The sequence below is a fragment of the Wasmannia auropunctata genome, unplaced genomic scaffold, assembly GCF_000956235.1.
Source record: "Wasmannia auropunctata unplaced genomic scaffold, wasmannia.A_1.0 LD336074.1, whole genome shotgun sequence".
Classification (NCBI taxonomy): Eukaryota; Metazoa; Arthropoda; class Insecta; order Hymenoptera; family Formicidae; genus Wasmannia; species Wasmannia auropunctata.
The window spans coordinates 2,403,279-2,428,915 of record NW_012026816.1 but is presented as its reverse complement, the minus strand read 5'-3'; the positions used below and the strand labels follow the sequence as shown (position 1 = coordinate 2,428,915).

General features: G+C 38.3%; 4 protein-coding genes and 2 long non-coding RNA genes across 15 annotated transcripts; 4 read left to right on the top strand and 2 right to left on the bottom strand.

Annotated features, from left to right (window-relative positions):
* The first annotated feature begins 38 nt into the window (after positions 1 to 38).
* LOC105449646 (cyclin-dependent kinase 1) lies at positions 39 to 3,123 on the top strand. The gene is made up of 4 exons (XM_011688958.1): positions 39 to 280; positions 671 to 963; positions 1,702 to 2,021; positions 2,103 to 3,123. The coding sequence occupies exons 1-4, from the start codon at positions 244 to 246 to the stop codon at positions 2,344 to 2,346; spliced, it is 894 nt and encodes a 297-aa protein (XP_011687260.1). The 5' UTR covers positions 39 to 243; the 3' UTR covers positions 2,347 to 3,123.
* A 406-nt stretch (positions 3,124 to 3,529) lies between these two features.
* Positions 3,530 to 6,443, top strand: LOC105449642 (apolipoprotein D-like). 5 transcript variants are annotated; one of them, XM_011688948.1, is made up of 5 exons: positions 3,530 to 3,637; positions 4,685 to 4,807; positions 4,953 to 5,079; positions 5,250 to 5,345; positions 5,679 to 6,443. In XM_011688948.1, exons 2-5 carry the CDS (start codon positions 4,688 to 4,690, stop codon positions 6,152 to 6,154), a joined length of 819 nt encoding a protein of 272 aa, XP_011687250.1. In that variant the 5' UTR covers positions 3,530 to 3,637; positions 4,685 to 4,687; the 3' UTR covers positions 6,155 to 6,443. The 5 variants fall into 5 exon arrangements, with proteins under 5 accessions (XP_011687250.1, XP_011687252.1, XP_011687251.1 ...); XM_011688950.1 differs by having other exon boundaries at positions 3,556 to 3,637; positions 4,688 to 4,807; XM_011688949.1 differs by lacking the exon at positions 3,530 to 3,637 and adding an exon at positions 3,662 to 3,856.
* Positions 6,333 to 9,155, bottom strand: LOC105449643. The gene is made up of 4 exons (XR_974361.1): positions 8,843 to 9,155; positions 8,513 to 8,761; positions 7,547 to 8,148; positions 6,333 to 7,076 (listed from the first exon to the last, which is right to left on the bottom strand). It is a non-coding gene; the product is annotated as an uncharacterized LOC105449643 (long non-coding RNA).
* LOC105449644 (phospholipase A2 isozymes PA3A/PA3B/PA5) lies at positions 7,031 to 13,542 on the top strand. 4 transcript variants are annotated; one of them, XM_011688953.1, is made up of 5 exons: positions 7,031 to 7,099; positions 11,281 to 11,539; positions 11,851 to 12,188; positions 12,410 to 12,601; positions 12,884 to 12,958. In XM_011688953.1, exons 2-4 carry the CDS (start codon positions 11,282 to 11,284, stop codon positions 12,585 to 12,587), a joined length of 774 nt encoding a protein of 257 aa, XP_011687255.1. In that variant the 5' UTR covers positions 7,031 to 7,099; position 11,281; the 3' UTR covers positions 12,588 to 12,601; positions 12,884 to 12,958. The 4 variants fall into 4 exon arrangements, with proteins under 4 accessions (XP_011687255.1, XP_011687259.1, XP_011687254.1 ...); XM_011688957.1 differs by lacking the exon at positions 12,410 to 12,601 and having other exon boundaries at positions 12,884 to 13,542; XM_011688952.1 differs by lacking the exons at positions 7,031 to 7,099; positions 12,884 to 12,958 and adding an exon at positions 8,034 to 8,106 and having other exon boundaries at positions 12,410 to 12,608.
* LOC105449645 lies at positions 12,420 to 14,931 on the bottom strand. 2 transcript variants are annotated; one of them, XR_974363.1, is made up of 4 exons: positions 14,536 to 14,927; positions 12,821 to 12,968; positions 12,601 to 12,745; positions 12,420 to 12,502 (listed from the first exon to the last, which is right to left on the bottom strand). It is a non-coding gene; the product is annotated as an uncharacterized LOC105449645 (long non-coding RNA). The 2 variants fall into 2 exon arrangements; XR_974362.1 differs by having other exon boundaries at positions 12,601 to 12,968; positions 14,536 to 14,931.
* Positions 14,932 to 14,937: 6 nt separating this feature from the next.
* LOC105449641 (LIM domain kinase 1) lies at positions 14,938 to 24,714 on the top strand. 2 transcript variants are annotated; one of them, XM_011688944.1, is made up of 8 exons: positions 14,938 to 15,010; positions 15,774 to 15,879; positions 15,987 to 16,427; positions 16,754 to 16,846; positions 17,604 to 17,736; positions 17,827 to 18,059; positions 18,139 to 18,367; positions 18,694 to 24,714. In XM_011688944.1, the coding sequence occupies exons 1-8, from the start codon at positions 14,989 to 14,991 to the stop codon at positions 20,989 to 20,991; spliced, it is 3,555 nt and encodes a 1,184-aa protein (XP_011687246.1). In that variant the 5' UTR covers positions 14,938 to 14,988; the 3' UTR covers positions 20,992 to 24,714. The 2 variants fall into 2 exon arrangements, with proteins under 2 accessions (XP_011687246.1, XP_011687248.1); XM_011688946.1 differs by lacking the exon at positions 16,754 to 16,846.
* Positions 24,715 to 25,637: the final 923 nt, after the last annotated feature.

Here is a 25,637-nt window from a genome sequence, read left to right as displayed (position 1 = left end):
GATGGCTACAAAGTACGCAACAAACCGAGCAGCTGGGAGGGCGCTAGCGCGCCCAGCAATTCTCGATGTGTTTACCAATATGGCGTGGCGTTTGATTTGAATTTGTTCGTTAGGCAATTGGCGACACGGCGAGGCTTGTGAGAAGCGAGGACTGGATGACTGGCTATCCCCGATCGAATCGTGGGAAGAATTTCGTGAGATCTGGGCGAGTGTATTGAACTGACGTTCTCTCAGCCACGCACGATGGATAACTTCATAAAAATAGAGAAAATCGGAGAAGGTGAGTGCGTGAAAAGTACTAGAACCTGTTGTCGCACCGCGTGTATCGCAACGTGAGAGTAAATTAATGGATATATTTGTTAAGCTGCTTTTTTTCGGCAGCGATTTTCGGCTGTCGACGCATTGTATGCAATCCAACGACAGATCTCTGCCTCTTTCTGTTATAACGTGCTCGAAATATTGATAATTAATGTACATTTTGCCCAAGTATTTACGGTCAAACAGAGTGGATTATGTTTGTTCAATGGACAGTGGCAATGTTATTTAATTTGTTTTAATTAAAACCTGTAAGATTGCATTCGGTTTTCAGCTATATAGATATAAGTCACATAAAATGTTTCGGTCAGTAAATATATGGAGTAATACATAAATCTTGATGTTTTCTCCGCAGGTACATATGGAGTAGTTTATAAAGGAAAACACAAGAAGACTGGAGAAATTGTAGCCATGAAGAAGATTCGCTTGGAAAGCGATGATGAGGGAATACCGTCGACTGCCATTAGAGAAATTTCATTGCTCAAAGAGTTAACTCATCCAAACGTCGTGAGCTTGATCGATGTATTAATGGAGGAGTCGAGACTGTATCTTATATTTGAGTATCTCACTATGGATCTGAAAAAGTACATGGATAGCTTGGGCAATAAACTGATGGAACCAGCTGTAGTGAAGTCGTATTTATATCAGGTTTGTTTACATAGAAAAATAGCGTGATAACATTATACATCCAGGAGAAAAGGTCAATAGTCTTTTTTTTGTAGCTCAACTAGTGCATACTCGTACTTAAAATGAAGTAGATGTACAGCAGGTCTCTGTTTTTTCATACTCCATTTACACGAACAAATTTATATTCGGTTCCAAATTTATAAACTCGCAGTTAATATCTTATTTCAAACTATTTGGATAATAAGAGTTCGATGTGCTCAATTTTTTGAACATCAGCTTTCATTAGCGGAACTAATAAGTAGCTATTATTAGCTATTATTGAAACTACAAAGGCTGCATTCTTATCAGTGCTAAAAATATTTTTGGAACGCAGAATATCGGAACGCTGCCTTAAATGATCTGACTCATTCAGTTATCTGAACTGTCTTGTCCCTTTTGTATATTTGAAGTCGAAAGGAAGATAAACAGTGCATTCCAGTGCAGATAAAGATCAACTTTAATATTCTGGGAGGCTCAGTATCATATTTTAAGAAAACATTATCACTGCATTAGACTTCACGAAAACTTTCTTTTGTACCTTCAAATTTCAAATATATATTCTCTTTATTTTAAGTACAAGTGTACACTAGTTCAGCTAAATAAAAACTATTCTTAATAGCCTTTATAATTAATGTTAGAATTAATAGACTTTAGATTAAATTGTAATGGAAAATTGTATTAAGATTAGTCATGCACTAACGCAATTGCTCATCGTTTCAGATCACACGTGCAATTCTGTTCTGTCACAAGCGTAGAATACTGCATCGCGATTTGAAACCACAGAATTTGCTGATCGATAAAACTGGAATTATCAAAGTGGCAGACTTTGGACTTGGAAGGGCATTTGGAATCCCAGTCAGAATATATACGCACGAAGTTGTAACTCTGTGGTACAGGGCGCCTGAGATCCTTCTCGGTGCTACTAGATACTCATGCGCGATTGATATGTGGAGCATTGGATGTATCTTTGCAGAGATGGCGACCAAGAAACCATTATTCCAGGGAGACAGCGAGATCGATCAGCTTTTCAGGATATTCCGGTAAAATTTTTATATTATTTTTTTATATTTTTATAGAAAATATTATTTCTCGGATCGTTTAACAATTATTCTGTCTTGCAGAATACTGAGAACGCCTACGGAAGACATATGGCCGGGCGTGACACAGCTGTCAGATTATAAAACGACATTCCCGAATTGGATGACGAATAACTTGCAGTCGCAAGTGAAGATGCTGGATGATGATGGATTGGATCTTTTGCAAGCTATGCTCATGTACGATCCTGTGTACAGAATAAACGCACGTGCGGCACTGCAACATCCCTACTTCAGTGATTTGGATACATGCAAAATACCAGCTGCGTAAAACGCAGAAGCTACTTGGGTAAAAGAAGCAGAATTTCACATTTTTAATCGTGTGACTACGTGAAGAGTATGGTTTAAGGTGTACTGAAAGTTAATTTATTTAAGTAAATATCCTTCATTTTGGCCTTTATTTTAATTATTTTATCGATTGAAGTTTACATTTTTTTTTAAGTAGAATTTATATAATGTGTGGGAAGAATAAGAGCGTTATGGGTTTTCATTGAATTACTTAAATTTCACACACATATATAAGTTATTACTGGAATATAATAGCAGTATTTTACGTAATGTATTGCACTTAAGTTAGTTCCATACAGTATTTCGGTCACAATTATTATAATGCCATTATTAATAATGCCAATTCCATATATTATGTTTGACATCTTATCGAACCTGGCTCGATAAATGTTAATATCATTATTGTATGTTATATTTTACTTTACTTATATTTAATTCACTTTTGCTACACAATATGATACTTAGTCTCCTATTACTTCGAAAAGGATCAATTTTTAAAGAAAAAGTTTAATTCTATATGATGTGGTTATATAAGCTGGCAGTTCTGATTACATCTTTGTGCCTTATTCTATGATCTGAAAAATTTCAATCATAAACTGATTATTAATAAGAGACAAAATTAGTAATTCATAATTATCTACTGTACAACGTACGTGCCTTAGCAGAAAATTTACATACTATGAGCGTTGGTCGCATTAATCCAAGAAAATTTAATGTAAAAATTCTTTGTATCTTACAAATAAATAATATTTTATAAACATTTTGTATAATTCATTTATATAAAAGAAAACTAATTATTCCATTAGAATGTTATAAAGTTCACTTTGAGACACATTCGTTTCTGAGAAAAATGAGAAAACCTACGCTATATACAGAGAATTAGTAATTCGCAGAAAGCATTTGCAGTCTATTACATGGGTTCGTACTTGAATGCGTCATCACATGCTCAGCGGACGTAATTTAACGTTAATGATAATTATGATAATTCCACATTTTTTAAAGAAATAATGTGCAAATACACAAGATAGCAAATTTATCGTAAAAAAGAAAGATGAATCAGTGCAAGCCAGAGATTTGCAGAGAAAAACAGCGAGACATTCTGTATCTCGATCCACGTTCGTGTTATGTACGCGCCTCGGTGAATGTATACGTACATGTGATCTGTAATTGTGGGGTACAGCCGAGAGTGGGGCACCAGCCACATAAAGTCCATCTCTCCAGCGGAACTTGTGTTTATAGTGCGAACGTAGAGATCGGCAACAGCAGCCTCCATCGTGAGTACACACTTTCGAGCTCGCAGTTTTTTAACATCTCCTCTTCTGACGCGTTAACACCCTTCGTTTTTTCTTTATATAAGTATTTCTACAACGATTGTACACATTGTGGCTTCAAGTTTCTACGCATTTAGTTTACAAATCTGGTTTTGCTTTTCGCACATTCGAGAGAAAAATCGTCGCTTACTGTTTTCTGTGCGGGGGACGAGACGAAAAAGCGTAATTAAAAATGAGTGTTATTGTTACTACTTTTTCCACGGAATAAATTCAGATTTTGCGTCTGTAAAAAAAAAGAGTCCGCAAGCAGAAAGACATTAATTGATTTACGTTAGTGCGCACACGGAATGAAAATTTTCACAATCATAAAGTGATGCGGAGTGAAAGGTCGCAACGGGTCGATCCTAATCGTGTATTCATCACTCATAGCGCGTTTGTTATCGTGTGAAATAGGAGAGAGAGATGAGATAAAGACATGTACATCCGTTAGTTGTAACATAAATCAGAGGTCCTTGCTCCGTGATGCGTGTCCAAGGCGAGTGTGAATCATGTTCTCTCTCCGATCGATAGTACTTACTTGAAATCCGAGATCATGGCTGTGCACGAGTTAAAAAAATTGCTTTGCTCGACGAGCGCGATCGAGGCGCATATACGAATTATTATTACGCACACCAGGAAGTTGCACTGAAATATTGAAAAATGCATGACATCACCACTTCCGTTGAAATCTTTGTAATTGCGTTGGAAACATTTGTTTTACATATGTCGCGCACAATTCCCGTGTAGACACGTGCCATTAAATAGATGCTTTTTTTTCATTTAATTTTTTATTCTATATCATTACCGTAATAATAATAAAAAGCCTTAAAATAATTATTATAAGCTTTTAATGAGTAAATTTTTGTTATCAGAGATTAGAAATGTGTAGACAGTTATTTGATATTGATAATTTTTATCAAATTTATGGGAAAACCTGACTCATGTCGTAGTAATTTTCTGAGATTCCGAATCGCTTAAACGATGTTACTTATTCTTTTTCTCTTCTGCCAGAAGATGCAGTCCTTGACCTGGTGTCTGGTATTGGCGGGATGCCTCGCCTTTGCCCATGCTCATACGTATCACATGGGTGCTTGCCCGATTGTGGAGCCTATGCAGGGTTTCCAGATGAGTAGAGTGAGTAAAAAAAATTCATAAAGAATAATATTACACGTTTTTATCTTATCAAAAATGTCTTTATAATAATTTATCAAACTTTATCTTGTGCATACAATCAAATTGTTATTCGTCTCAGAAATAATCGGTTTGTTTAAAATTTCAGTTCCTAGGCCTGTGGTACGTTATCCAGAAAACGTCGACGGGTAGCAAGTGTATCACTTACAATTACACACGAGGAGAGGAGCCGGGCGAGTACGTGATAACGCAGGACTCGGATCATCTGATTCTGGGTGAGGCAATTAAAAAACAATAAGCGCAATTGGTAAAGAAAGGAGATGATACGCGGTTGCTTCTACGAACCGCGTATCGGGCTCCATCGAGTCATAAAAGAGCCTGTCAATGGGATAAATGTCCAGCAAGTGGGATGAATTATCCGTAATTGTGCGATGCATATGTACAGGTCTTACGCCATTGAAGCACGAGTATCATTATACTGGCCAACTGACTGTACCCGAACCAAGTACCCCGGGACGTATGGAAGTCCGTTTCCCTCTTAGTAAGTTTTTCTCTCAAATTAACTATTAAATTAATTTTTAGAATATTTAAAAACGGAAGAGGCACAGTTTTATTTTATAGAAACAAAAAAATAAAAATTTTGTATTGCGCAGTAAAATTTAATTAGCCATAAGTATTGCCTGCAAAATGTGCAGATACAATCGTCCACAATTTGTTACAAATAACAAGATATTAGGAAAATTGAAGATAAATTTGCTATGTACTAATTTGACGTAATAATATAAACAATACGTTCTCGCTTAATAATTTCCATCTGAATTGCAAGTCAAGCTACCGCGTTGTGCAACTAAAATTCGTACCTGTGATTTTACAGATGTGGCCGGAAGCGCGTCCCACGTGATATTCTTGACAGATTACGATACTTACGCCGGCATATTCACGTGCCAGAAGCTGGGTTTCGCTCATCGTCAGAGCGCGACGATTCTCTCGAGGACCAGGACGCTGGATCAGTTTGAGGTGGACAAGATACGTCAACGGTTGAGCCTGTCCGGCGTCGATCCGTACGATTTGAGCATTATTTCACAGTCCGGCTGCCCGCAAGGCAACAATACTCTAGATATCAACATCGATCCCAACACCTTCACTTCTGAGAATTTCGGCAATGTGGTGCGCAAAGCGGGCGAGAAGATCGGCGACGGTGTCCAGTGGATCGCTCAGACCGGAAGCCAGGTCTATCACAAGATAGCCGGAACGGAAGAGACTAAGACGGAATCGACGGCGGCACCGAACGGCCGCGTCTTAAATAACGGCGAAAGAATGGAGACTAATGAGGTGGAGTGGATTCCTTAAAAAGCGAACTCGTCATCGCGCTTTTCGTTTGGCGATCTCAATGCGATCTGATGTCCGTCTTATTCGATTGATAGATCTGTTAAAATTACATTCTTCTAGATGCATGTTTGACTTTCTGCTATTTTATTTGGCGACGTATAACGAATTTGAATAAAAATAAAATTGATGACAAAGAAAGGAATTAGAATTGATTGACCGATTAATGTACATCATGGACGATTAGAGATAATGTTACGAGTATGCGTCTTTAATGTACGTTAAATATTCAATAAAATTTTAAAACAAAAAACACAATGTGTATTTTTACTTGTGTATCTTTAGTTATTTAACTAAAGAAGAACTAAGAATATAATTAATTATTTTAACGTTATTTTTTTATTTGATTTTACACCATTTATATGCTTCGATTTCACTACAAAAAACATTGAACATTCTAGGTGTAATGTCAATAAACATCGGTAAATATTAAGTATTATTTGTAAGTACTGATAAAAGTTAAAAAATAATTATTTTTTTAATAACTAAATTATTTGGCGTTACTTACATGTAAATTTTTCGAAAAAAGTAATTCCGTATTACAACGCTATCAAAATTAATTTTAAGGATAATTTTTTTGTTCGGAATTAATTACGTACGGTCATCTCTCTCCTCGATAGGTTTGATGATAGGAAAAATCAATTGCGGGGTGCTCCACATAAACAGTCTCCATCACATGATTTAGATTCTCCCCCAATGCGTGTATAACGCGACCGGTGCACGCGTTTGTATATGCGTGACTGTGAATATTAGTATTCTGACGTCTCGTACGAACCAGCAGTTTGATAGTGACTGTTGAGGAGAGACAAGCGAATTTCGTGGTTCCAAGCAGCACGTCTCACCTTCGATAACTTTGCGCGCGTCGCATCATCTCACCACACAAGATCTACGTCATCGTCAAATTTCAGCGTATGTACGCTCATATTAATAAAGATATTAATATTCTCTAATTTATCGATTACATTTTTCGTTGCTAACATATAAACAACTTTGCGCGTATTAAATTTTTTTATAATAAATTTGTGCGTGATTCATTTCGATACGCAACATATTTTATTTTTTTATTTTAGAAGATTATTTGTTAAAATTATAAACTAGGATTTAAATTAACGTTTTACTTTCTTTAACGAATACCGTTTTATTCGCGAATACAATTTCGCGCGTATTATCAGAATCTGATCTCTTTATCGCGAAATTTTTTGCAATCAGTTGATAAGACACGTTCCACTTTACATACTGTATACATAACATACGTTTTACTTCCGAAATATTGTATATCGCTTGAACATAAAAATCCAAAGCTCGTTAAAAGAATGTTAAAAAAAATCTGTGTGGTATAAAAATCCGTGTGCTTACCTCTTCATCGCAATGACGTGTTCTTGCCACGATACAGCTAGCATTAGACATTCCGGTTCAATAACGCTTTAGCGTTATCAACTATCGCTATATATTTATACACTTTCTACGCTATAGAGCCGTTTTATAATGCGTTTCATCTGACTATCAGAAGTTATTTTTCTCATTTTCGTTCCATTTATTTTTCTTTACGAGCGAACATTTAAATTAAATTAATTTAAAAGTTAATTGCCAGCAATAGTTTACAATTTAATTCTTTAGACATTTAAAATGCCTCCAGCATGTCCTGGTAAAATTATGATTTTCATGAGCTGCAGAGAGAAATACAACTATGCCCTTCTTACTTCCCGTTCGTTACGCACTGCAGTGCACGATCAGCTCCGCGGACACGCGGGGTGGGCTACGGGGGGTGCGCAGTTTAGACTCGCATCAGCAGTTTCGCGCATTTGCTGCGTTTCCGTGCCTTCTTCTTTTAGTCATATTTGCGGATTTCCCAGCCTCGGACATCTGCCCCGGTCATCTCCGAATCGTGTATCGGTGATCTGCCTTATGTGAGCGGTGTACGTTTTCGATAAGTTTGCTCCAATTGTCCCATTTCTTATCTCTCGTGAAAATGTAAAATATTATTAATCTTTATAGTTTAATTTTAATTAATTAATCTTTAGAGTTATATTGAGAAGAAAGACCTTTCGATCGCAATATATTGGCATTTATTACAAGTTTCCAGTTTATATTATAAAAATTCAGCAGATATTAAAAAATTTTATAATTTAATAATTTTATATTTAAAAAAAGTTAAAGGTAAAAATTCAAAATTGAAAATTAAAAATTCTAAAAATTGAGAATTAAAAATTGAAATTTTAAACAGTTTTTAATTTGTTACTATTAACACATTCAATTAAACTAGACTTTTATTATTGCTCAAATAAAGGGATATAAAAAAGATTTTAAAATTTAAATCTTAACCTTTCACTATCTTTTTTTTTCTCTTTGTTTGCAGTGCGTGTGTGTATTAAAAATTTGTAGTGGAATCAAATTATCTCCATTTCTTCAGAGATCATATCTTTCGTAAGAATCGATGACTTCTTTGGAAATCATTAGACTTTTACGGTTTATTTAATGGTGCTTGGACAATTTTTTTAAATGGACATTCTCCGCTATTCGCATCTCGGGTATATTATATTTTCGTAGCCTTGTGTGGAACAACCCTGGAAACTACAAAAAAATACTGTATAGAAATAGACTGCATTACAATCTTTAAAAGCCGGACAGTAAAAGATAAAGACTTATATCCACCGTTTATTATATATAAAGATTGCGTTGTCGGGATATAGAAATGTAGATAACGCGACGTAAAAAATACAGCAAAGTAAATATTTTTATATTTTTGTTCTAAGCTCCGTGTCACAACAGTTACGACAGTGTCTGTCGGTCGAATTGATTATAATCACGATTAGCGATAAACGATGGAAGATATATATAGATGCGTCACAATCGTCCAGACTGTGTCCAATTATAATAGAGCTGTCCCGCTGACAATATACATCGGCAGGTTCAAGAGACAAGTTCGATAACGATCTCCGTTGATCCATATCGCCAATTATGCAAACTATATGTATAATATATTGGAGACTAGAAGAGAATTAATAATGTAATATTTTTTACATAGTAGTTGTGTAACGGAGATCAATTTTCTAGTGTAAAAAAAAAATTACGATGAAAATTATAAAGAAAATTGTGATGAAAAATTATGAGATAACGGATTTGAGGCTTTTGCTACAAAAAGTTTTTTTTGATAAGAAATAGTAAAAAAGAATTTCCACTTACGAAAGATTTGCATAAAAACAAATAAATATGCAATAGCTGTTTTCGCTGCGCGAGGTTCACCTCGAAATTTTTAAAGAGAATGTGTTTTTCGTCCGATGTCCATAACGCCCGAGGCATTCCGAGTATTTCGTATATCAGTCACGAAGCGACTGCACTTTATTTCACTTTCGAACTTGGTTATCTCTCCAGAAGGACGGCAGACGATCGTGACTTTGTAATTTGATGGGAGAGATAATCGGCTTATTCCTTCAAAAACTTTATGTTGTAACACGTGTTTATATACATTGTAACTTCCAATTTGATGGTCCGTCTATTGGTATAACTATTGCTAAATAAGTTGCCTCTCTGTGTTAAATTTGCGCCTTCGATATTCTTTCTTTCCAAAAAGAAATACAATCTAGTTATAAAATAATTACCGCTCGTATGTATAAAACAATAAAATAGAAAAAAGTTAGGCCAATAAAACGAGCAAAATTTTTTTAGTTGATTAATTAATACAAGAACTGATAATTTAATAATTAACAAATTGATGGTTAAGTAAGCCGAAACGTTCCATCAGTTTGTTAATTATTAAATTATTAGTTTTGTATTAATTAATCAACCAAAAAAGTTTTGCTCGTTTTATTGGCCTGACTCTTTTCTATTTTATTGAAATACATTCTAGCTATTTCACATAATACTTAGCTTAAGTAACGCAATTTTTTGGTGGTTTTTAGCAAGTGATAGAATCTCTACATTTCGAAATGCGCATTTCGAAATGTAGAAGTTTTATTGCCTGCTATCTAAAAACCACAAAGATTTAAATTATATTATACGAACTATAGAATGTAGTTCTTTTTGAAAATGAAGAATATCGAAGGCACAAATTTAATATAGAGAGGCGGATTGTCCGCGCAAAAAAATTCATTATCCCGCATTTTTCATTTTTCCCTTTCGAGTCAGACGAGAATAGTCAGCGGACAGATTGAGCGATTTTGATGACTTGATAATGGTGATTCGCGATGAATAATGACCGCCGCGTCGTGCCGGTGCGGTCCAGACCGCGTGAATTAATTGCGAGGCGATCTTGTCGGCGTCCCATGGGAGGCAGGTTCAAGAGGCAAGTTCGTCAATGGGCTTCGATGACCCACTTCGCAATTACCATGCACTATAATCTCTTTCAGGGCGCGCACTCTCGCTTTCGCGATCGGCCTGAATTGAAACGACCCAAACTGAACCGAGGTCGCCGCGACTAGTTCGATTCTCCGAATTAGATGTATCCGCTGAAATATGAGGACTCTTGTCATCTGTCGGCACCTATTCTCTCCGGTGCACTCTGACGAATGACACACGTCAAGATAGAGACAGGGTCTACTTTACAGATTGGCATTCCGCAGTATTGAATAGCTGATATGATAAGTACGTGATTTACACTTAGTTGTTATAAGCCTTTCACTGCGAGGAGCCTATTATAAATTCTCACCGAATACTGAACAAAATTCGTTATAAAGCGATTGCCTAATTGAGAGGCTTTACAAATATATGTTAATTTACGTTGTGCAATCAAGTCGCGCTGCATTGTATAGCGCTATATTTTCGTTCTACCGTTACGAAGAGACTGAATCAATAGTTATGTAGCCTTGACAAAGAGTGTTATTTGAAATTGCGGTCAAGTATTATTTATGATCGGACATTTGAGTATGGGTATATGAATAGGTCTCTTTATATTTTTATTTAAAAGTCGCTCATGAGGCGGTACTCTCGGTAATGCAGACACTCAAAAGCGAAGGTCGGCCACCGGACTTTCGTGTATTCTCATAGTTTGGCGGTGCCTAATAAGGCCTCCGCCGAATCGGTGTCGGTCAGTTTTTGACGACAGCTCGTTCCACGTGGTTCAATCTATGATTTCTCACCGTTCGCTGCTGCAGGATGTTCGCTGTCCTGCTCGGCGCGGTTCTGCCGATCCTCTGGGCCCAAAGAATCGGAGCGAGCGTGCTGGTCGCCGACACTACCATGTCCAGGATGGTGGAGCTGAATGCCGACGCACCCTTCTGCGCCCTTTACAACGATCGCGGAGTCATTCAGAGAATGGTTCTCGGTGCGGATCCCAGAAAAGTTCGACAAATTTCCAGCAACTTGGTCGCCGATCTGGAACAGACCTGTAAGGCTTCACGAGACAAGGGGAAGGTGAGACACGTCGATTGCAACCAAATGCTCCAAATTATTATCTGATTCTCTTTCCATTTAAAATTTTAACGAAATATGTTTTATTGCTAAAAGATTAATTTTTGTTTTTATATCAATAATTATCTATTTCTAAAACTATTAATTTATTATTGCTTTATTGCTTAATTTAATATATCTTAAAATATTAATTATTATTTCTTAAAATATTATCTATTATTTCGGAATTAAGTCATTCGGAAATGACTTCTAAAATTTTTTAAAGATAATCGGGATAATTGATTGATTACAGTCTCTAAAACTTCTTTCTTCAGAACCAAGCGCCTGGCGGTGGTCTAATATATCCGGGTACCAAATGGTGTGGACCAGGCGACGTGGCCAAATCCTACGACGATTTGGGCCAACATTCGGCCGAGGACTCTTGCTGCAGGGAACACGACCATTGCCCGTTCACGATAGCGCCGCAACAATGCATACACGGCATATGCAATAGCTCACCATTTACTCGCTCGCATTGCGATTGCGACGCCAAATTCCGCAGATGTTTACAGAATCTCAATACTGAGGTGGCCAATACCCTCGGCGCGCTTTTCTTCAACGTGATTCAGGTTACTTGCTTCAGAGAGAGACGACCGTGCTCGCAGTGGCAAAGGTATAATATACTCTATATACAAGAGCAAAGTCTCTTGAAATCTTACAAATTTGGTTTATATCTCGACATATTTTATTTGCATAGTTACATATATTTATACGATAAAAAAATAAATTTTGTCGCGCGACTAAAGCCAGGTAGGATATATCTCATCGTTATGTCAATTAAATAATATGTGTTGACCTCAATATTCTTGCCGTTACATCGTAGAATCGTTTTAGCTGCGATTTACAATGGGAGAGGTCCCCGAATTATGTGCCAAGCGATTTATCAGGGAGTAGAGGATTTCGAAGACCGCTGTTGACGACTGTCTCCTTCGTATTCAGAGATTTCGTGGTCAGACAGAGAAACATTTTTCGAGATGCCACGTCATTTATCTCAAGATATCCCGAGACATAAAAAAGGATCTTACCGTAAACGTTTTTTTTTTCAATTTCGTTTTTTTTTTCAGCACTTAGGTATTACGTACATGGCTTTTGGTGACGGTTCCGTGCATCATAATTACCTCCCAATCTTTATCTAATCAATGTCAACGTCGTGGTGAAAGTTCCTTTACCCTACGAAATTATATAATGAGTTTAAATGCTCTGGGGACGAAGGGACTTTGGGACTTTTCTACTGATTTTACAAACCGCTCCGGCAAATCGCCCTGTCGATGAGATTCGAGGAATATTGATCGACAAAATTTATTGCAGGTACGGTTACTCGAAGGCTGTGTCCGATCGATTGTGCTCGCAATACAAGTTCCGACCCAGTGACAAATATGTGCCCATGATGCCTCTGAATAATATGAACAAGTGAATTTGGAAACTCCCGCAGAGAGAATTAAAGGCAGTTCTCGGAAAGACCGGCAAGGGGAAAAGGACTGACGGCCTGTACGCGGCACAACCATATCATTTATTTTATAATCAAATTGCCGTCCTCGCTCTGTCGCGCGCCAGTATATGCATATATATGTTTATTTGGAATATATATATATATATATTTTTAGAGATTAAGTTATGCTAGATATATATTTTGCAACAGCAAATGTCATTCGGAATTTATGGACGGTGGAATTTTTTAATTCTTGTTATGTATATATACGTATTTTTTGTTTCTACGATTATAGCGGATTTTATTGGACCTCATCAAATTCGGTTATTTGTAAGAGGGATATATTTAGGCGTTAATTGAGTTCTTTTCTTCACAGAATAGAATTTTTTTCTATAAGCTTTGTTGTAGTACGGAAACAGGGTTGCTCGTTACGAAATGATGATGATAAACGTATGTTAATCCTTTTCTCTCGTTAGAATTCCCGAGAAAAAAAGTTCCATATATAATTATATATAATTTTGTATATAATTATATATAATAATTATATATAATTATATACAAAATATGACCATGTATATCCATATATTTCTTTTGTTTGTAAAATTATTGTTGGATACAAGAAAAATGATAATAATAAAGAGAAAACAAAAAATAATTAAAAGGATAATTTTTGCATTGTTTTTTTTACAAAAATTCAAGTTTTAAGTTGTTCATATATAATTAAATATGTATATTTTTAATCATTTATATATGGTTATATGAGCAATTTTTCTCATTTCTTCAAACTTGATTTTTTGTAAAAAAAACAATGTAAAAATTATCCTGTTAATTATTTTTTATATTTCCCTTTTATTGTAATATATATTATCATTTTTTGTATTAAAGAATAATTTTACAAAGGAAAGAAAGGACATATTATGCTTATAATTATTATATATATAATTATATGTGGAACTTTTTTTCCCGGGTTATCGAGAACATATAAACATATTGAACTTCGAACTGATGTCATCAGTAAAATTGTATAGTATTTTGCGTAGTACATATATCTGTCATAATTATTAAGTGTGCCATAATTTTACAGTATTTAATTTTTCGTTTACCGTCTTTTACATATATGTAATCTATATATAGTACGTTAATTATAAAAAAAAGTATGCCTTCCATTTAGCGACACAGACACAATAATCATCATTCTTTCTTTGTTGGCATTGAATGTTGGAAAAAGACAAAATAATTATGCTTGTGTCGCTAAATGGAAGGCACCCAATTAAAATATATACATATATCTCTGATTAAGTAGGACGACGTGTATATTTAACTATGTTTTTTTTAATTAGTCATGACATTTTTTGGCATAAGATGTAATGTTTGGTATGATTATACGAAAGTGTAAAATGAACAAATATGATATTGCTCCCAATTAATGTGATGTGAAATAATTAATAATAATCTTTTTAAGTCCTGTAACTATATATATTGATACAATTTCAAAGAAATGATTATTTTAGTGCGATACATTTTGAAATACCTGTGCCGCAAAAGGCAGATACAAAAATTTATAGCAGAAATAAAATCGCGCCTTTTTCTCAATTAACCTTCAAATAACACACTTCGTTCAAGGCGTTCGAGAATCGAGCACTGTCGAGCACCCACTAATGGCACACTGGTGCAGCGACTACCCAGCGAACAGCCGCGACAGACACTTTGTGAAAATGTCAACATGTCAAAAATTTTAGCGGTGCGAATTCGCACTCTTGTGCCAAGTTTGAAGGTTAATCATACGTCGATAAATTTCAACACGTACGATATATTGAATATATTCCGCATATTCGTAAACGGCCGCCACTGAAGTTTCCTGACTCGGCCATTTCGTGTCGCTGCGAATGAGATTCGAGTCTACGCCGCCAGTCCACTTCCGCGCCTCAGTCAGTGGTCGAGCGGATGGCAGCGGAGTGGGAGTGTGTCAATCGTGCGTGCCGTGATGGATGAAGTCACGACGAGCGGTAGGTTTCACCCCGACGGCGAAAAAACGGCGTCGTGACATCGCGAGCGGGTTCGCGCGACGCTCGCGACGGTCACGCGGACGTCGCGACGACGGCACGCCGCCCGCGCGACGCGCCGTCGACGGAACGTCGACGCTGAACGCGTCGCGTATCGCGTGGGCGTCCTACCTTCCGTGTGTGTGTCTCTCTCTCTCTCCCTTTCTCTCTCTTTCTGTCTTTCTTCTCGTTGCCCACGCACCCGCATTAATAAGTTTATTCGTGCGTTCCATCGCGTTACCACTATTTATATTCCCTCGCGCGACGAACTCCCCGATCCCCGCGATACACGTCGGTGCGTCGCGCTCCGATCCTCGATTCCGCTGTCAGCTGCTTGCTCGCTCACTCGTTCAATAGCCGATGTCAACCGTGATTCACGTTTCCTTCCCGAGACACATCCCTCGGGGCCCGCCTGCCTTTTCATTTCGGATGATGACATTCGCGTGCATCCGGTCGGTCGATATACGTATATATACGCTCGCAAAGGACATTTTTGCGCATGAGTGCATAATGTTTGGTACGATTACGAAAGTGTACAAATCAACAAACGTTGGCGCATTATAATGTGAAATAATCCTTTCGAGTCCCATCTCTCTTGCTACATTTTTCGAAGAACGATTACTCAACATGATATTCAATACTGCGCTGTATTTAGTAATAATTAAAAAAAAAATCAAGATTAGTTTATGTTCATGTACACTATTTCTTTATAATTATCATTTTCCAGACCCAGGAGGTGGGGAAGGTAGAGGAATATGCGCCGGCTGTCTCAACGCTATTGAGGACGAATTTATACAGGCATTGAATCAAGAATGGCACATTGATTGCTTTCGGTAAAAATGCCAATATATGTTTCAAGAGAACAGTATTATTCGTAGTAAAATATCATGAAAGTTTATTGATTATATTTTTTGTGTAAAAAAAAAAAATAATCTTTTAGATGCTCGGCGTGCGACATTGGCCTATCCTCCTGGTACTTCGAGAAAGATGGCTTGCTATTTTGTAAAGACGACTACTGGGCCGCTTACGGCGAAGCGTGTCAGGACTGTGGCCAGATCATCACAGGCCCCGTCATGCTGGCGGGCGACCACAAGTTTCATCCAGAATGTTTCGTCTGCACCTCGTGCGGCGCTTTCATCGGCGATGGCGAGAGTTACGCGCTCGTCGAACGGTCCAAGTTGTACTGCGGGGTTTGTTACAAGCGGCAGATGCAACCACTCAACAGGGCGGCGAACTACCCCTTCGCCAGGAAACCACACAGCATTAGGCTGGTCGAAATTCCTCCCAGTACGACAGATCCGGATAAGCAGAGGGGAATTAAACTCACGTTAGACACAGCTCCCAGTCCCCGCAGTTGTGGTGCTTTGTTGCGCATTTCAGAGTATGTATGATATAAAATATATATATAAAATGTATTTTACGCACTTAAATATCTGACTACATACGCTACCTGTAAATTACAAAGATGCATTTAAACATATAAACGAGATTTCTTGGAATTAGATTGAAATTTATGCAGTATGCAGTAATTATCAATTATGATAAAAGAACATTTAGATCTCTTTATTCCCTAGAATTATATATTTAAGACAGCCGCTTTTTTTTAAATATTTAACAGCGCATGATAGTTCTGATTATTTAAGAGAGTTGGTATAAATGTATATTAGCCTCTAATAATGTAACTCTAATAATTTAACTAAAACGCAGGTTAATGAGAAATATTCGTGGAAAGATCAGTAAGCTGCTAGCCTCCGTGATGGAGGTTCTATTTAGGCTATGCTGCCACTTCTCTAATCATAGGTATTGCATAACAAATCAATAATTTGCACTACATATTGCTAGCTCTATGGACTGTGCTCCCATCTTATTGTTAACAACAATTATGTTAATTGCACATAAAAATATGTAAAGATATGTCCGTGCAATTTTCTATAATATGTGTATATAATCATGATTTTAATATACGTTTTTTTATTAGATATAAATTATGTTCTTTTATCTTACGTGCATGCTCAATGTAGCTTATAAAAAAATCACAGTTTATGTTGTTAGACTAAATTTAGATAATTGTTAAAGAATTGCAAGTATTAACCGCTTTTACGCACATCATCTTTTAAACATGATAATGGATTTGGTGCAAACTATTTTGTGATTTAACTACAAACAAATAGTCAATATCAATGTGATATTATTTCTAAATATTGTGCCTCGTTGCCTTTTTGAACTTCCCGATAAATTTCTGTATTATATTTTGTGTACTAAATTTGTATGAGGGTAGATTTTGAAATAATATTATATAACAAACCGAATAATTGTGATTAAGAAATGTCAGTTCTTACTTTATGTAAAAAAAGCTTTTGATAATTTTGTAATATTTGCTTATCACTTTTATTAATGTTTGAAGTTATCTCATCATCCTGACAGTTATTATTTCGAATTGTCTTTATATGATTGTATTACAGTGAGGAAAGTATAATGCCTGCAACTGTTTGCATGTCTTATTACTGCGATTTAGGTAGCGACGACAATAAAGATATTCGTGAAATGAATGTTGCAGATTGAACATGTCGAGCGATCTTATATCGTTACACATTGGCGACCGAATCTTGGAAGTAAATGGCACGCCCGTTAAAGACCAGCCGGTGGAAAGTATCGAAAATCTCATACAATACTCGGACACAGTTTTACAAGTGAGTTAAAGTGTTTTCGAAACATATTGCCTTATTGGCACAGTTTGAACGGTTGGAAGTCAAACGGTAAATGTGTCCGACGTTTTTCAGTTGACTATCGAGCACGATCCAGATGCGGTGTCACGACGGCCCACGTTCTCCTCACCGTCTTCGGCGATGCTGACGTGCGTCGGCAGCCCTAGGACAAGTCCCGAGAGCAAAGAGCGGCTGTTTAAGCGCCGGGACGAGGGTTACATCAGCGGTGCGCGGAGCCGACAGTTACGAAGAACGAGAGATCCCATGCATAAAGAACGCAGCAGTTCTATGTCGCGATTGCTCGACGGGTAAGACGAATGAATGCAGAGTGCACTTCAGCAATCGGCTAATAAATATTACGATTCGCTAAATCGAACGTCATTGCAGATCTTCTCCAACGAATCCTACTTACGATCTAAGCCGCACCAGGTCCTTCCGCGTAGAGCCAAAGAATCAGAGAATATTTCGAGCGAGCGATCTGGTGAAGGGCGAGCTCCTGGGCAAAGGATTCTTCGGACAAGTATTCAAGGTCACGCATCGCGACACGGACGAGGTGATGGTTCTCAAGGAGTTGTACAGAGTGGACGAGGACGCGCAAAAGAACTTTCTAAAAGAGGTAACTTTTTTTTTCAATGCAAATTTTTTTTTGTTCAAGATTAATATACGCTAACGGGATAAGATTGAAAAGAATGCGAATACGTTTGATATGTGAACATATCAACATGTGCTCGAATGCTCAAATTTTGCATCTTCTGGGTTAACATACAGTACATACATGAACGGGATAAGATTGAGAAAAATGCGAATATATTTGATATGTGAACAATGCCTGAGTGCTCAGATTTTGCATCTTCTGGGTTTTCCAATGTTAAATAGTTGTTAGATTGTTAGGTTCGGCTGATCTCTCTTATGCATTCTTCGCTTTAAAAACCATTTTAACAGGTTGCGGTATTGCGGTCATTGCACCATAACAACGTTCTTCGATTTATCGGTGTTCTTTACAAGGACAAGAAACTGCATTTGGTTACCGAATACATAGCAGGCGGCACGTTAAGGGCCCTGCTTCACGACACGAACGAACCATTGCCGTGGGAACAGCGCACGTCTTTCGCGAAAGACATCGCTGCCGGCATGGCCTACTTGCACTCTATGAACATCATTCATCGCGACTTGAATTCGCACAATTGTCTCGTTCGCGAGGATAAGACTGTTGTCGTTGCCGATTTCGGTCTGGCGCGGATCATTCAGAACGGCAGCTCGCCGGACAATCGCAAGTACAATCGACACTCCGACGGAGAGGTGAAGACTTCGAAGAAAGAGCGGAAGAAACGATACACCGTTGTGGGGAATCCCTACTGGATGGCACCCGAGATGATGAAGGGCAACAAGTACGACGAGAAGGTAGATATATTCAGCTTCGGCATCGTTGTCTGCGAGATCATAGGTCGGGTCCAGGCGGATCCTGATTATCTACCGAGATCCTCGGATTTCGGTTTGAATCAAAATGTCTTCAAGGAAAAGTTCTGCTCCAATTGCCCGGAGACCTTCTACATGATCGCGTTTCTCTGTTGTGATCTGAATCCCGACAAGAGGCCGCCATTTGAGGTTATGGAGGTCTGGCTGGAAGGGCTGGCGATGCATTTGTCGGTAGGTGCCGAATTGCCGGCAGATCTGGACTTCGACATCAGAAATTACAAGGGACCGAGTCCGAGCAGCAGCGAGTCGACGACTCCGGAGACCCTGGCGCCGCAATTGAAGCCCATCAAGGAGGGCCAGGTGCACCAGGAGAAAAAGCGATCCAGGGGTTGCGACGACAGTACTCTGGAACGTGAGACAGAGCCCTCGTCGGGCAACACGCTTCACGTGCCCGAAGTCACGAGTCCGCGTAACAGGTACACGAGGCAAAACAGCAAGCAGAACGACAGCTCGGGCAATGCGGGACGTTACTCGAGGCAAAATTCCAAATCGAAGGACTTCGTATCCGACAAGGAGAAGCCCGACATCGTGATCTCGCCCGATTCCAGCGGCTTCAGCGGACGGTATCTGAGAAATCACAACAGCAAATCAAAAGATACGTCTCCCGACATTCCAAATACGTACGTTTACTCGAAGCAGGAGATGTATCCGAGGCAGATCGACGCGAACGAACACAATCTGACCCGGGTACCCACCGTGGAGAAGATAAAGTACGTGGGAAACGCGAGTCCGTGCGCGGTGCCCGACGCTTCAGAGTACATAATCGACAGCAAAGGCTCGTACAAGATCAACAGTCTGAAGCATAAGCCGGCGGAGAAGGGTAACGATACGAGCGGTCATAAGACAAAGGAGAGCAAATTCAAGATACCGGATGCCGCGAGCTCCGTTGGTTCTTACCTGAAGCAAATCGGTAAATCTATCGGCGCTGTGGAGAAGGAAAATAAAGCGATTAATAATACGGCGAACTGCGGTGATGCCGATTCGAAGAAAGTAGTCGGCGAAAGCCCGAAGCCCACCGCCGGATCGTATCTTCGAAGGACGAAAATATCGCCGACCAAAGAGACAACGAAGAACGCGTTTTCCAATAAAGAGACTGTCAAAGACAAAGTCGATGGCGTTTTGTCTCAGAAATCCGTAGAATCAAAAGTTCCACCGAGCCAAGAGAACGTCGCAGGAAACGAGAAGGACGTTAAAGATAGGCTGTCCAGACAGGAGAGCGATGCGTCGGATGTCGGTAGTATCTTGTCGAGACAGGGAAGCCTCACAGTATTAGATAGCACGTCTAAATACAACGATTACTCGCCGTTCAACACCTTCACGAAGGATGATTTTCGCGAGGACCATTCCTTTGGAAAGCAAAATTCAGGTCTGTATCATACAGACAGTCTCTATTCCAACTCCAGCATCTCGAAGCAGGACGATCTCTTCAGTATACACAGCAAACCAAATAGGAATGACGACGTTGTTGGAACTAGATCGATGGGCAACGGTCCGAAAAACCCAATGATGACTTCGTCTATTTATGATAGTGATTTGAAGGCGGCGCCGAACAGTCTGGCCGAGTACAACGGTTGCTACAAGGGTATCGACATCTGCAGACAGGACAGCTTCGGTTCCGACAGCGCACTCGGCACTATGAAGAGCGATTTCTTCGCGGACGTCGATTTCGCGCGGATGAGGGACACGCCGGACTTGTGCCATACACCCGAAAGATGCTGCACTCCTAATCGTCCGACATCACCAATAGAAAGTACTGCTTTATAAAATCAAAAATGAGAGTAGGGAGAGAGTAACAGTTTATGTCGAGATAACGTGCGTAATCCCCGACGATGAATGAATCTCATTTGCTACTAATTTGATCTCTTTATTCATAATTCATAAACTTTATTCAATAAGGATCGAATCATGTAACGTGCTTAGTTTGCAGTATTAACTTTTTAGCCAGAGTTTACTTCGTCCATTATCTTTAGTGCAATGAGCGAGGGGAGAATTGAATTTATATACGTTGAGTTTAATAAGCGCAATATTTTGAGTACAATACTTGTTTTCGAAAAGCTTCCTGAAGGGAAAGCGATATTTCATTGTTGATATGGAATTTGAAATTTTTTATTTTATTTTATAAAATTGAATTTGAAATCGATATAAGCGAGACAGACGCAGAACCTCGGGCTGGAGATGTTTCCGTTAAATGTAAATCGAAGTGTTGTCTTACTGTGAAGAAAGTAATGATGACGCGATAATATTCAGTATTAACGAATTTTTATTTGCTGATTTATACGAATTTTTAGATGGTAATGACGCCAGTTAATTAGCCGTAAGGATTCTATTACATTCCTAGGAAATCTTGCCACGCGGTTTTTCAAACGTGGGGAGTTTAGGTGAAACTCGCGACGAAAAACGCGGAGACTCCCCGACAGAAACCATTCCATCCAAAATACTTATAGCCGGGATTTTGATAAGTACGATATTACTAGTGTGCTCGAAAAAAAGCGGCACTGTGAATACGTCGATTTTTGCAAATTACAAATCACACGAATACAGAATCAAAAAATCGTCAACAGCCGAAGTACGAAGTAGAAATTAATCTTTTTGACTTTGATCGTTTTGTAAGTTGGTGCAAAATACGTTTCCTCCCTGAGACTACACTGATCACGTAGACGTTTTTCCCTTGAATTGCGAACACACATCATGTAGACTCAGTTCTTGTAGAATAGAGGATGTAAAAAAAAAAATAGTGTTATATTTGTTTCCGGGCATACTTACATATGTACATCACAGTGTAAAATATTGTATACGTTTGTAATACTGCTGTATATGTACAGATCATTGATATATTATATATGTATGTATACATGCGTGCATATAAATATATACATATACATGCGACGTTTATATCTTCGTTAGGTCTGTGTTTCTCGGTATAGATTTCCTCCTCTGATAAAGAGATATATGTATATTAAAAATGTGAATTTATATATTTATGCATTTTTCCTTTCTACTGACGTTATATATACGCTTCTTCTTTTTAACGAGGATATAAACGGCGGCGGAGTAGTAAATATCGTGTGTATAAAGGAACAAATAATTTGTATATAAGTTTGTATATATATCCAAATATTTGTAATTTTCAGAACACACCGATCGAGATAATATTTGAGTAACAAATAAGTTTTATACTTGCGATACATAAGTACGCAACTATATAGTTTCTCTTCCCATATTCTATTGCGATAATATATTGCCGTTCTCTTTCTTTATTTTTTAAATCGCATGTCGACCATAATTTTCATGACGTTTAGATGAAATTGCATGCTTTCATAGACGCAGTTCCGAGCAACAATTTTAATACTTATACTTATTTCGTCACGTTTTTTTTTTACCCTGTCAACCAACAAGACCATTTCACATTTAGATTACATGCAAGTAATGCGCGACCATTTTTTCTTTATCAGAAAATACATTTCTCTCGAATGCAATTATACGTTGATTAATATATTATTTTTAAAATAAACGTTTATTATATAATAATGGCATTCTCAAATTGTTTACGCCGATAACACGATTTATGTTTAGCCTTGTGTGATTGTTTTTTTTTTTTCACTCTAAGACTGCAATTGGATGCACGAAAGGAGCCCCAATCAAACAGCCCCGATCTTTATTTCTCTTCGTGTATGTGACATGTAGAGGGAACATTATCGCTAAATGTTACTATGACGATATCGCGAGCGTTTATCACGTAGAACGAATTAAAAAAAAAAAAATTATCACTAAACGCGCGTCCGCTCATAGAGACGGACGTTAATGTGCAATAATTGTACGGCTTGCTGTATGTAACACAGGTAGAGCTAGCCTAAGAGATTATTCACGGCTTGTCGTTAGCTGATGAGAGCAAACTAATTAGCGACCTTAGGGTAGAGTGCTTCGTGAAATTGCGAGATTTGCGTCGTGAAAGAGAAAATGGTTCGCGAGTTCTCTCGCCGGCAACACGCGCGGCCGTCTAATTTTGCAACGTGACGATCATGTTTGACGTTCAGAAGTTTGAAGTTCGACTAATTAAACACAGGATGAGGAATAACAGACAGCCGCGGATATTCAGCGTCGTGCCGGCTGCGTACGCGAACGGAGGAAGCGATCGAACGAATCAAAAGCGCAAGGGAGCGTATCTTGCGTTCGAAAATATGCATAATCAATTGTCATGGAAAAACGCTTGGAAACTTGCGATGATGCGAGAGCGACGAAAAAAAAAAAACGGAACGTTTATTGTAAAACGCGTCGCGGGGATGAACAGTATTAACATTACTCGCTACAAATATTGTTGCTTGGTAGTGATGTGTACGTTTTTGCTATCGTAACTCCTTAACACATAGCGGGCACAAAGATCGCGTTAAGACCTACAAAAGAGATATCTAGAACGGGTAAAACGTTATTTTTATAGCCCCTGTAAATTTTTGATAGCCGACACACGAGACCATCGATAGATTGATAGGTATATACAGGGTGCCCCGCGGGTCGTTAGCGCGTCAATTCGTATAATGACTAATTGAGGCCGTAATGACGGGGGCGCCCTATATAATCCCCGATCGATTAATATTTTTCATTCTCTCCCCTGTAAAATCCGAAATTCGTTTACTGACCCGATACACGTAGTCTCGAGCAGATATTTTTTATAGACACGTCGCAGAGAAAACTCTAATATCCAATTGACGATATAATTTTGTAATGGGAAAGATATTCTTGTAATTATTGTCGGCCTAATTTCACATAGAGTCCCGCGATAGTTTTTCACACGCACCTCCCCGAATTTGTAACTAAATTACGAGTTATTTTTTTACACGAGAATGCGATTTAAACGTTGTGCCGCGAGACGCGGCGGTCGACACATCGCGCGCGATATTTTGGGTCTCTCTATTTAACACAAAAAAATACTCATCTATAAATTAATATATTAATACTATTCGCCGTAAGCAGGCAGATATCGGAAAATTTAGCGCGATGCGAAATATTGATTCAGATTTGTGGCTGACGTTTGGAAAAAAAAAAGAAACGGAGATTTTCGCATCCGCATTGCAGGTGCATGTATACTCGAGCTCGAAATCATCCCGGAATCATATCGTATTCCTAATAAACCAGGAGCAATGATTGCGTTATCGACCACATACGAGACTGTTATATGTTGTTTTTATTGCAAGTTGGCAAGATCGAAAATGCGATTCCGAGATATTCGTCCGCTGTCGCGACGAACGACGTCGAATTATCTCGATGACGATTGTCACTACATCGGCGATCTATACTTCGGCGAGAGCGGAGAACGAACGGCAGATGGTTTTTTTTTTATATCACTTTTAAGTGCGTATCCGTTACCTGTAAAAGTCTACGAATGAGTTTTCGCGCAGAGTTCTATATTGTGAGACGAGTGTTTTATTTAACATTCCGATAACTTAGCGAAACAAAAAAAAATACAAAATAAACCGTTGACAGTACATGGTACAACGTTATATGTCTTAATCCTTTCTTAACTCTTTTAATGTATAAGCGTTTTAATTATAGTTACATATTTTTATAATATTGTCGGAATAATGTTTTCCGTAAATCATATGGAAAAAACAATTTTGCTGAAAATTAAAAATTTCAGATACAGATTTGTAAATAATTTTGTTGGGCCATCAGAATAATAATGTATTTTCAAACTGATCGCTGTAGAATGTCCAAATTTTTTGTGGCATTCATCACGCTTGAGTGTCCAAAATAATTATTTTGATGGTTCAAAATTATCTTTCAGATTTGTATTTATCCAAATTTTTATATATAATACTTTAACACAAAACAAGTTTTTTCTATGTATATTTTATATTTGAATATTTCTATATATGGGAAAACTAGCTATTCGTTTTTTCAAACGATCCTTCCTCGCATTTAAATTTCGTAAAAAATTCACGAAGACATACATCGTTATAATTAAATTTTTAAATTAATGTTCTTTTCGTTGTCGCGTTAATTACCAATCGATAGACCCGCCGCGCGCCGCTCCAGCGCGCAGTGTAATCTGCCGCCGGCAGATGGCGACACGCATCTCGCATAGCATGGCCGACATCGCCTCGACGCGGCTCGCGCGTCTGGAGTAGAGGTCTTCGGAAGTTCTCTGCAAATAAGTATCCCGTTTCGTCTCGTATCGGAGAATAAATTTTCCCGAACGCCACGTCCGCAACACCGGCGATGGGCTTAAAGCGGAAGCGACAGAACGGAACGTCGGGGAGAAAAGTTTTCCTCTCCCGCTCGGGGTCTGCTTATTTTGCTCGAGAAAAGAAAATGTCGCTATCGGAAAAGTAAGTTCTTTGTTCGAAAGAATTTCCTTTGTACGGGGCTTTCTTCGGCGGGCGGGCAAGAGAATTGTTTTAACCGCCGGAAATTGG

Bases quoted from the DNA above. Each gene is read 5' to 3' on its own strand.
- LOC105449646 (XM_011688958.1), top strand. From the start codon at position 244: ATGGATAACTTCATAAAAATAGAGAAAATCGGAGAAG. The intron at 281-670 runs GTGAGTGCGTGA...TTTTCTCCGCAG, and splicing joins AATAGAGAAAATCGGAGAAG to GTACATATGGAGTAGTTTAT. The intron at 964-1,701 runs GTTTGTTTACAT...TCATCGTTTCAG, and splicing joins TGAAGTCGTATTTATATCAG to ATCACACGTGCAATTCTGTT.
- LOC105449642 (XM_011688947.1), top strand. From the start codon at position 4,334: ATGCATGACATCACCACTTCCGTTGAAATCTTT. The intron at 4,808-4,952 runs GTGAGTAAAAAA...TTAAAATTTCAG, and splicing joins AGGGTTTCCAGATGAGTAGA to TTCCTAGGCCTGTGGTACGT. The intron at 5,080-5,249 runs GTGAGGCAATTA...GCATATGTACAG, and splicing joins CTCGGATCATCTGATTCTGG to GTCTTACGCCATTGAAGCAC.
- LOC105449644 (XM_011688953.1), top strand. From the start codon at position 11,282: ATGTTCGCTGTCCTGCTCGGCGCGGTTCTGCCGATCCTCTGGGCCCAA. The intron at 11,540-11,850 runs GTGAGACACGTC...TTCTTTCTTCAG, and splicing joins CTTCACGAGACAAGGGGAAG to AACCAAGCGCCTGGCGGTGG. The intron at 12,189-12,409 runs GTATAATATACT...GAATCGTTTTAG, and splicing joins CCGTGCTCGCAGTGGCAAAG to CTGCGATTTACAATGGGAGA.
- LOC105449641 (XM_011688944.1), top strand. From the start codon at position 14,989: ATGGATGAAGTCACGACGAGCG. The intron at 15,011-15,773 runs GTAGGTTTCACC...ATCATTTTCCAG, and splicing joins GGATGAAGTCACGACGAGCG to ACCCAGGAGGTGGGGAAGGT. The intron at 18,060-18,138 runs GTAAGACGAATG...ACGTCATTGCAG, and splicing joins ATGTCGCGATTGCTCGACGG to ATCTTCTCCAACGAATCCTA.